This window comes from Diorhabda sublineata, chromosome 8 (assembly GCF_026230105.1).
Source record: "Diorhabda sublineata isolate icDioSubl1.1 chromosome 8, icDioSubl1.1, whole genome shotgun sequence".
In the NCBI taxonomy this organism is placed as follows: domain Eukaryota; kingdom Metazoa; phylum Arthropoda; class Insecta; order Coleoptera; family Chrysomelidae; genus Diorhabda; species Diorhabda sublineata.
This window is the reverse complement of record NC_079481.1, coordinates 932,045-942,496: the sequence shown is the minus strand read 5'-3', so window position 1 is coordinate 942,496 and position 10,452 is coordinate 932,045. Positions and strand designations below refer to the sequence as shown.

The following is a 10,452-nucleotide window of genomic DNA, read 5'->3' as shown; positions in this document are numbered from 1 at the left end:
TTTCAATTCAACATTTTGGCCAAAAAACATCGACGCCATGACATGGATAAGTCTTTAGCTCCTTCGGAGCCGGTTTTCCCGGCCTTTATATTGGTTAGAGTACTTCTGGGACTATCCTCGTACATCGAGACGACGATGTCCTTTCGAAACTCGTTCCCGGACAATAATTGACTTTGTTCAGGGATGGATTTGTTGGAAACGAGCGCGTAAATCAATTGCATTCGATCGGTGCTTACCGTGTGAACATACCTTTAGATATTCATCTCGAATTTGGTGCTTTGGTAGCTAGCACCAAAAAAATTGACGTTCTGGACGTCTGCAGGCCAACTTGGTATTCATGATTCATCTGCTTGTCTATTAGATACTGTTCCGAGCGAAAGAACGAATCGTTCTGTTCTGCATCGAGCCGAGCTCGAGCTCCAAACGTGCGAGCGAGCGGTTTTGTTTAAAAAAAATTGTGTATTTTTTTTCTTTACAGCCTCTGTGACGATGTTAAAATGGACCGTAATGGGACGTCGCGATGTACAAAACGACGTCGTCACCACAAACGACCGCCCTCTATCGAGCGATTATCCGACTGGAAGTTTAACGCCCGGAATACAGATGCGTCGAGTGCAGAAATCGGCTACTACAGTGAAACGACGTCGTTCGAGTACGGCGTTGCGACGTCGACGTTCATCCGGATTGATTACGAATGGTATAAACGAGGGACGCAACAGTTTAGATAGTATGTTGGACGTCGAGAAGGAAAATAGATTTACGTCGACGCCGATCAAGACAATTTCCGAGAGTGGCGCGCTAAGAGACGTGGGGAATGTTACGCCTAACGTTAACGATAAACATTGGGAATCGGTAATTAGTTTTAATTAATACAGGGATGTTATAGTTGGGTTCGTTCGTAAAAACAAAAATTTTGCTCCACAAACTTTTTCCGGAGAGCCTAATATCAAAAAACTAGCCAAAACTAAAAAAAAATCGATCTGTAATCTCACTTGGAAGTTTTTCGAGGTCGCTGATTACGATTTCGATGTCGAATTTACAGTAACTAACCCCTTTCAACCCCTAGCAACCATCTTTTTATATTTCAAACCGTATTTTGTAAGGAAACGATGTCACGTATCATTTCCAAGGTTTTCGAGGTCGCTGGTTACGAATTCGATGTCGAATTTACAGTAACTAACCCTTTTCAACCCCTAGCAACCATCTTTTTATATTTCAAACCGTATTTTGTAAGGAAACGATGTCACGTATCATTTCCAAGGTTTTCGAGGTCGCTGGTTACGAATTCGATGTCGAATTTACAGTAACTAACCCCTTTCAACCCCTAGCAACCATCTTTTTATATTTCAAACCGTATTTTGTAAGGAAACGATGTCACGTATCATTTCCAAGGTTTTCGAGGTCGCTGGTTACGAATTCGATGTCGAATTTACAGTAACTAACCCCTTTCAACCCCTAGCAACCATCTTTTTATATTTCAAACCGTATTTTGTAAGGAAACGATGTCACGTATCATTTCCAAGGTTTTCGAGGTCGCTGGTTACGAATTCGATGTCGAATTTACAGTAACTAACCCTTTTCAACCCCTAGCAACCATCTTTTTATATTTCAAACCGTATTTTGTAAGGAAACGATGTCACGTATCATTTCCAAGGTTTTCGAGGTCGCTGGTTACGAATTCGATGTCGAATTTACAGTAACTAACCCCTTTCAACCCCTAGCAACCATCTTTTTATATTTCAAACCGTATTTTGTAAGGAAACGATGTCACGTATCATTTCCAAGGTTTTCGAGGTCGCTGGTTACGAATTCGATGTCGAATTTACAGTAACTAACCCCTTTCAACCCCTAGCAACCATCTTTTTATATTTCAAACCGTATTTTGTAAGGAAACGATGTCACGTATCATTTCCAAGGTTTTCGAGGTCGCTGGTTACGAATTCGATGTCGAATTTACAGTAACTAACCCTTTTCAACCCCTAGCAACCATCTTTTTATATTTCAAACCGTATTTTGTAAGGAAACGATGTCACGTATCATTTCCAAGGTTTTCGAGGTCGCTGGTTACGAATTCGATGTCGAATTTACAGTAACTAACCCCTTTCAACCCCTAGCAACCATCTTTTTATATTTCAAACCGTATTTTGTAAGGAAACGATGTCACGTATCATTTCCAAGGTTTTCGAGGTCGCTGGTTACGAATTCGATGTCGAATTTACAGTAACTAACCCTTTTCAACCCCTAGCAACCATCTTTTTATATTTCAAACCGTATTTTGTAAGGAAACGATGTCACGTATCATTTCCAAGGTTTTCGAGGTCGCTGGTTACGAATTCGATGTCGAATTTACAGTAACTAACCCCTTTCAACCCCTAGCAACCATCTTTTTATATTTCAAACCGTATTTTGTAAGGAAACGATGTCACGTATCATTTCCAAGGTTTTCGAGGTCGCTGGTTACGAATTCGATGTCGAATTTACAGTAACTAACCCTTTTCAACCCCTAGCAACCATCTTTTTATATTTCAAACCGTATTTTGTAAGGAAACGATGTCACGTATCATTTCCAAGGTTTTCGAGGTCGCTGGTTACGAATTCGATGTCGAATTTACAGTAACTAACCCCTTTCAACCCCTAGCAACCATCTTTTTATATTTCAAACCGTATTTTGTAAGGAAACGATGTCACGTATCATTTCCAAGGTTTTCGAGGTCGCTGGTTACGAATTCGATGTCGAATTTACAGTAACTAACCCCTTTCAACCCCTAGCAACCATCTTTTTATATTTCAAACCGTATTTTGTAAGGAAACGATGTCACGTATCATTTCCAAGGTTTTCGAGGTCGCTGGTTACGAATTCGATGTCGAATTTACAGTAACTAACCCTTTTCAACCCCTAGCAACCATCTTTTTATATTTCAAACCGTATTTTGTAAGGAAACGATGTCACGTATCATTTCCAAGGTTTTCGAGGTCGCTGGTTACGAATTCGATGTCGAATTTACAGTAACTAACCCCTTTCAACCCCTAGCAACCATCTTTTTATATTTCAAACCGTATTTTGTAAGGAAACGATGTCACGTATCATTTCCAAGGTTTTCGAGGTCGCTGGTTACGAATTCGATGTCGAATTTACAGTAACTAACCCTTTTCAACCCCTAGCAACCATCTTTTTATATTTCAAACCGTATTTTGTAAGGAAACGATGTCACGTATCATTTCCAAGGTTTTCGAGGTCGCTGGTTACGAATTCGATGTCGAATTTACAGTAACTAACCCCTTTCAACCCCTAGCAACCATCTTTTTATATTTCAAACCGTATTTTGTAAGGAAACGATGTCACGTATCATTTCCAAGGTTTTCGAGGTCGCTGGTTACGAATTCGATGTCGAATTTACAGTAACTAACCCCTTTCAACCCCTAGCAACCATCTTTTTATATTTCAAACCGTATTTTGTAAGGAAACGATGTCACGTATCATTTCCAAGGTTTTCGAGGTCGCTGGTTACGAATTCGATGTCGAATTTACAGTAACTAACCCTTTTCAACCCCTAGCAACCATCTTTTTATATTTCAAACCGTATTTTGTAAGGAAACGATGTCACGTATCATTTCCAAGGTTTTCGAGGTCGCTGGTTACGAATTCGATGTCGAATTTACAGTAACTAACCCCTTTCAACCCCTAGCAACCATCTTTTTATATTTCAAACCGTATTTTGTAAGGAAACGATGTCACGTATCATTTCCAAGGTTTTCGAGGTCGCTGGTTACGAATTCGATGTCGAATTTACAGTAACTAACCCTTTTCAACCCCTAGCAACCATCTTTTTATATTTCAAACCGTATTTTGTAAGGAAACGATGTCACGTATCATTTCCAAGGTTTTCGAGGTCGCTGGTTACGAATTCGATGTCGAATTTACAGTAACTAACCCCTTTCAACCCCTAGCAACCATCTTTTTATATTTCAAACCGTATTTTGTAAGGAAACGATGTCACGTATCATTTCCAAGGTTTTCGAGGTCGCTGGTTACGAATTCGATGTCGAATTTACAGTAACTAACCCTTTTCAACCCCTAGCAACCATCTTTTTATATTTCAAACCGTATTTTGTAAGGAAACGATGTCACGTATCATTTCCAAGGTTTTCGAGGTCGCTGGTTACGAATTCGATGTCGAATTTACAGTAACTAACCCCTTTCAACCCCTAGCAACCATCTTTTTATATTTCAAACCGTATTTTGTAAGGAAACGATGTCACGTATCATTTCCAAGGTTTTCGAGGTCGCTGGTTACGAATTCGATGTCGAATTTACAGTAACTAACCCTTTTCAACCCCTAGCAACCATCTTTTTATATTTCAAACCGTATTTTGTAAGGAAACGATGTCACGTATCATTTCCAAGGTTTTCGAGGTCGCTGGTTACGAATTCGATGTCGAATTTACAGTAACTAACCCTTTTCAACCCCTAGCAACGATCTTTTTATATTTCAGACCGTATTTTGTAAAGAAACGATGTCACGTATCATTTCCAAGGTTTTCGAGGTCGCTGGTTACGAATTCGATGTCGAATTTACAGTAACTAACCCCTTTCAACCCCTAGCAACGATCTTTTTATATTTCAAACCGTATTTTGTAAGGAAACGATGTCACGTATCATTTCCAAGGTTTTCGAGGTCGCTGGTTACGATTTCGATGTCGAATTTACAGTAACTAACCCTTTTCAACCCCTAGCAACCATCTTTTTATATTTCAGACCGTATTTTGTAAAGAAACGATGTCACGTATCATTTCCAAGGTTTTCGAAGTCGCTGGTTACGAATTCGATGTCGAATTTACAGTAACTAACCCCTTTCAACCCCTAGCAACGATCTTTTTATATTTCAGACCGTATTTTATAAAGAAACGATGTCACGTATCATTTCCAAGGTTTTCGAGGTCGCTGACTACGATTTCGATGTCGAATTTACAGTAACTAACCCCTTTCAACCCCTAGCAACCATCTTTTTATATTTCAGACCGTATTTTGTAAAGAAACGATGTCACGTATCATTTCCAAGGTTTTCGAGGTCGCTGACTACGATTTCGATGTCGAATTTACAGTAACTAACCCCTTTCAACCCCTAGCAACGATCTTTTTATATTTCAGACCGTATTTTGTAAAGAAACGATGTCACGTATCATTTCCAAGGTTTTCGAGGTCGCTGGTTACGAATTCGATGTCGAATTTACAGTAACTAACCCCTTTCAACCCCTAGCAACAATCTTTTTATATTTCAGACCGTATTTTGTAAAGAAACGATGTCACGTATCATTTCCAAGGTTTTCGAGGTCGCTGACTACGATTTCGATGTCGAATTTACAGTAACTAACCCCTTTCAACCCCTAGCAACCATCTTTTTATATTTCAGACCGTATTTTGTAAAGAAACGATGTCACGTATCATTTCCAAGGTTTTCGAGGTCGCTGGTTACGAATTCGATGTCGAATTTACAGTAACTAACCCCTTTCAACCCCTAGCAACGATCTTTTTATATTTCAGATCGTATTTTGTAAAGAAACGATGTCACGTATCATTTCCAAGGTTTTCGAGGTCGCTGGTTACGAATTCGATGTCGAATTTACAGTAACTAACCCCTTTCAACCCCTAGCAACGATCTTTTTATATTTCAGACCGTATTTTGTAAAGAAACGATGTCACGTATCATTTCCAAGGTTTTCGAGGTCGCTGACTACGATTTCGATGTCGAATTTACAGTAACTAACCCCTTTCAACCCCTAGCAACGATCTTTTTATATTTCAGACCGTATTTTGTAAAGAAACGATGTCACGTATCATTTCCAAGGTTTTCGAAGTCGCTGACTACGATTTCGATGTCGAATTTACAGTAACTAACCCCTTTCAACCCCTAGCAACGATCTTTTTATATTTCAGACCGTATTTTGTAAAGAAACGATGTCACGTATCATTTCCAAGGTTTTCGAGGTCGCTGGTTACGAATTCGATGTCGAATTTACAGTAACTAACCCCTTTCAACCCCTAGCAACGATCTTTTTATATTTCAGACCGTATTTTGTAAAGAAACGATGTCACGTATCATTTCCAAGGTTTTCGAGGTCGCTGACTACGATTTCGATGTCGAATTTACAGTAACTAACCCCTTTCAACCCCTAGCAACCATCTTTTTATATTTCAGACCGTATTTTGTAAAGAAACGATGTCACGTATCATTTCCAAGGTTTTCGAGGTCGCTGGTTACGAATTCGATGTCGAATTTACAGTAACTAACCCCTTTCAACCCCTAGCAACGATCTTTTTATATTTCAGACCGTATTTTGTAAAGAAACGATGTCACGTATCATTTCCAAGGTTTTCGAGGTCGCTGGTTACGAATTCGATGTCGAATTTACAGTAACTAACCCCTTTCAACCCCTAGCAACGATCTTTTTATATTTCAGACCGTATTTTGTAAAGAAACGATGTCACGTATCATTTCCAAGGTTTTCGAGGTCGCTGGTTACGAATTCGATGTCGAATTTACAGTAACTAACCCCTTTCAACCCCTAGCAACGATCTTTTTATATTTCAAACCGTATTTTGTAAGGAAACGATGTCACGTATCATTTCCAAGGTTTTCGAGGTCGCTGGTTACGAATTCGATGTCGAATCCACGAAATATTCACCATTAACAAGCACCAACTTGTCTTGTCAAGTTTTATCAGGATAAATATTGATTTTTGTTTCAGTTTTTAGCGAATCATCGAGCTCTATCTGCCAGAAAATCCAAGAGCGACAGAAAACTGCGAGTTTCCTTAACGACACCAAAAAACCAGCACAAAAAGAAAAAAGATTGTTTGTTCAAGCACGAAGATTTGATGTTGGTTAGCCAAACAAGCAACTATTTCAGACCGTTCGAAAGCGTAGATTCGCATATTGAAGGATTCAAAACGGAAACTCATTGTTCATGTAAAAAACCAGCCGCGACGCTCCCGATTTCCTCCGACGATTACCATTATTTGAATAGAAAAAGTTACAAAAAATTAAAAGTGATCGAAGATTTGAAATTGCCCCCAAACAAAAAACAAAAAATCGATCACGTAAACGATTTCCTACACCAAATATCTTATATAACGTCCCCCGAAAACGCGGGGTGTTTACCGGGAACCAGCAGCTCGGCCGGCAAACCTCAATTTTTAGATTTCGAATACAACAAAAATTCAAACGATTCCTCCTACATAAACAACATGTCTTTGGAAAAAATAGTCGACGAATTGATAGACGCCAGCGACGATAAAATTGACGAAAAACAGGACGTCGCATCGGACAATTCCTCAGATTCCGGTTTCAGAAGTTCCAATACCGAAAAATCTCATCAATTCGACAACAATTTCGTTTGCAAATGCAACAAAACCATCATACAAATCGACGAAACCTACAACGAAAGATGCGTCGACGATACGAGATTTAGAAAAAGACGATCGAGCTTATCGACCGAACCGAAAGCTTTAGATAAATCGAAAGAAGGCGAATTCACTTTACGGAGACAAAAGTGCATCAGACGAAGGAAACCGCCGAGCTGCGATAAATACAATATCGAAAACACCCCCATTTTCAACTGCTATTTGGAAAATAAGGAAATTCCAAGTGCCGCCGATACGAAAACAAACCTGGAAAATAGTGCGAGCGGCGGCAGGGATTTTAGGAAATGTCTCGTTTTCGATAATTCCAAAAACGATTCCTCCATTTATTCCGAAAGCGGTTCCACGTGTAAATCCATCGACATACGGGGTACCGTCCAAATTAAATCTTATCTTCGGCAAGATAATCTCTTGGTTAAAGGTGAGTTCAAAAATATTATTTAATCATCAGTGGTCAGGGGTTAACGGACGCTCTAACGTTTCGACGAGTTGGTAAACTAAATCTAGCGATTTACGACGAAAAAACTTTAAAAACTTGTGTTGTAAATGACCAAATCGATCAATGCATCTACGGCAACGTTTCTCGACGGATTTCGATTGGATTTTGGAGGTCGGGAAGGGTGCACCGTCCACCTAACCCTCTAAAAAATACCTTGGACCCCAATCTGCAATCGGAATCGTCCTATATACGGATGATAAACTCAATGGTACTTGCGAGAACGAGGCGCGTCGGTAACAGAGCCCGTTTTTAAGAATTTTTGGTGCATTCTTATCGAAATTAGAAAATGGGGATGTAAATACTCAATAATCTAGTTGGGAAACAACAATAACGTGCTTGAAATCGACATGCGGATCTTGTAATTCATAATTTTTGATTCCAGTTGTGTGCTGCAAGGATCTATACCGCGCGAATGGGGAGAAAATAAACGCTTATATCAAGGTAAGTGTTTATTTATTTTTTTTTTCTAAATATAGTTAAAGATTAAACACGCTGTATATTCAAATCTTATAGATTCATATCGGCCATATGTTCTAACATTGTAACAGCTGCTTAATTACTTTGATTTGACTGTTTTTGTGCACTAATTTTCAAAATATTAATTTCCGGTCTTGGAATTTTATTTATTATTGTGTATTTGAATTAATTGTGTCTGCTACATTGAACGCGATAATTATAAGTCATGTCAAAACGTCACCTGTCACAATAACATGACAAAACGTCATTTGTCATACATTTTAAACGTTTCACGTCACAATAAAATGGTCACATGGCATTCGTTATACATATAAGTCAAGTTATAACGTATTCTGTTAGATTAAAGCCAAAAAACGTCATAAAACTCATGTCAAAACGTCACCTGTCACAATAACATGATAAAACGTCATCTGTCATACATTTTAGTCATGTAAAAACGTCTCCTGTCACAATACAATATTAAAACGTCATCTGTCATACATTTTAGTCAAGTTAAAACGTCTCTTGTCACATTAAAACTAGGAAACGTCGTAAAATTCATGTCAAAACGTTTCACGTCACAATAAAATGGTCACATGGCATTCGTTATACATATAAGTCAAGCTATAACGTATTCTGTTAGATTAAAGCCAGAAAACGCCATAAAAGTCATGTCAAAACGTCACCTGTCACAATAACTTGATAAAACGTCATCTGTCATACATTTTAGTCATGTAAAAACGTCTCCTGTCACAATACAATATTAAAACGTCATCTGTCATACATTTTAGTCAAGTTAAAACGTCTCTTGTCACATTAAAACTAGGAAACGTCGTAAAATTCATGTCAAAACGTTTCACGTCACAATAAAATGGTCACATGGCATTCGTTATACATATAAGTCAAGTTAAAACGTATTCTGTTAGATTAAAGCCAAAAAACGCCATAAAAATCATGTAAAAACGTCACCTGTCACAATAACTTGATAAAACGTCATCTGTCATACATTTTAGTCATGTAAAAACGTCTCCTGTCACAATACAATATTAAAACGTCATCTGTCATACATTTTAGTCAAGTTAAAACGTCTCTTGTCACATTAAAACTAGGAAACGTCGTAAAATTCATGTCAAAACGTTTCACGTCACAATAAAATGGTCACATGGCATTCGTTATACATATAAGTCAAGCTATAACGTATTCTGTTAGATTAAAGCCAGAAAACGCCATAAAAATCATGTAAAAACGTCACCTGTCACAATAATATGATAAATCGTCATCTGTCATACATTTTAGTCATGTCAAAACGTCTCCTGTCACAATACAATATTAAAACGTCATCTGTCATTCATATAAGTCAAATTATAATGTTTCCAGTCATATAAAAACTAAGGAAAGTCATAAAAGTCAAGTGAAAACGTCAAAAATTGATTCAAAATATGGAATCAGATAATAAACAGTTTTAGTAATCACCAACGTTCAACTGGGACGATTATTTGAAATTAGTAAAACACGTTGATTTCGATTTCAATATATATAACAATAAACTGGATTCATATTCGACAGATGACGTATGACGGATAACAAATGACAGTTGACGTTAATACGCTCTTGGATACGTTTCTAAATATGATATGGTGATTTGAGGAACGTTTTTTATAGAAACTAACCAAGTTTTTTGGGAATTAGATCGTTCGATTTATCTATCGATGGATATATTTGTTTTTTTTTGTTGTTGCGAGGCGTAATTTACAAGCGAGCATCGATTTAGATATTAGTCGATGCTGTTTATCGATTTGTTTTATAAAATTCGGTTTAAATCGAACGTGGGCGGTATCCGAATCAAAAACAACCACAAATCTATTAATTACAAACATATGTTTCGAATTAGATCAGTAGTTTATGTTTACGCTGCGTCTCAAAAGAAGTCTGAAGTTCGTCCTTTTCAAAATACGGTGACAGATACTGATCGTTAGTCTAATCTAATTACATCGAGTCCGATACGTTTAACCGCATGTGAGAAAATTATACAGCGTAAAAGAAAATTTTTTTTTATTTGGTTTTCGTTTGACTGCGTC

The 10,452-nt window shown here is 37.9% G+C and overlaps 1 protein-coding gene across 1 annotated transcript in view; it reads left to right on the top strand.

Annotated features, from left to right (window-relative positions):
* The first annotated feature begins 614 nt into the window (after positions 1–614).
* Positions 615–10,452, top strand: part of LOC130447811 (uncharacterized) — a 43,897-nt gene continuing 34,059 nt past the window's right edge. Inside the window, exons 1-3 of the mRNA XM_056784837.1 lie at positions 615–852; positions 6,748–7,840; positions 8,301–8,359. Of these exons, the coding sequence (XP_056640815.1) occupies positions 730–852; positions 6,748–7,840; positions 8,301–8,359 (1,275 nt within the window). The 5' untranslated portion in view covers positions 615–729. The remainder of the gene's footprint in view (positions 853–6,747; positions 7,841–8,300; positions 8,360–10,452) is intronic.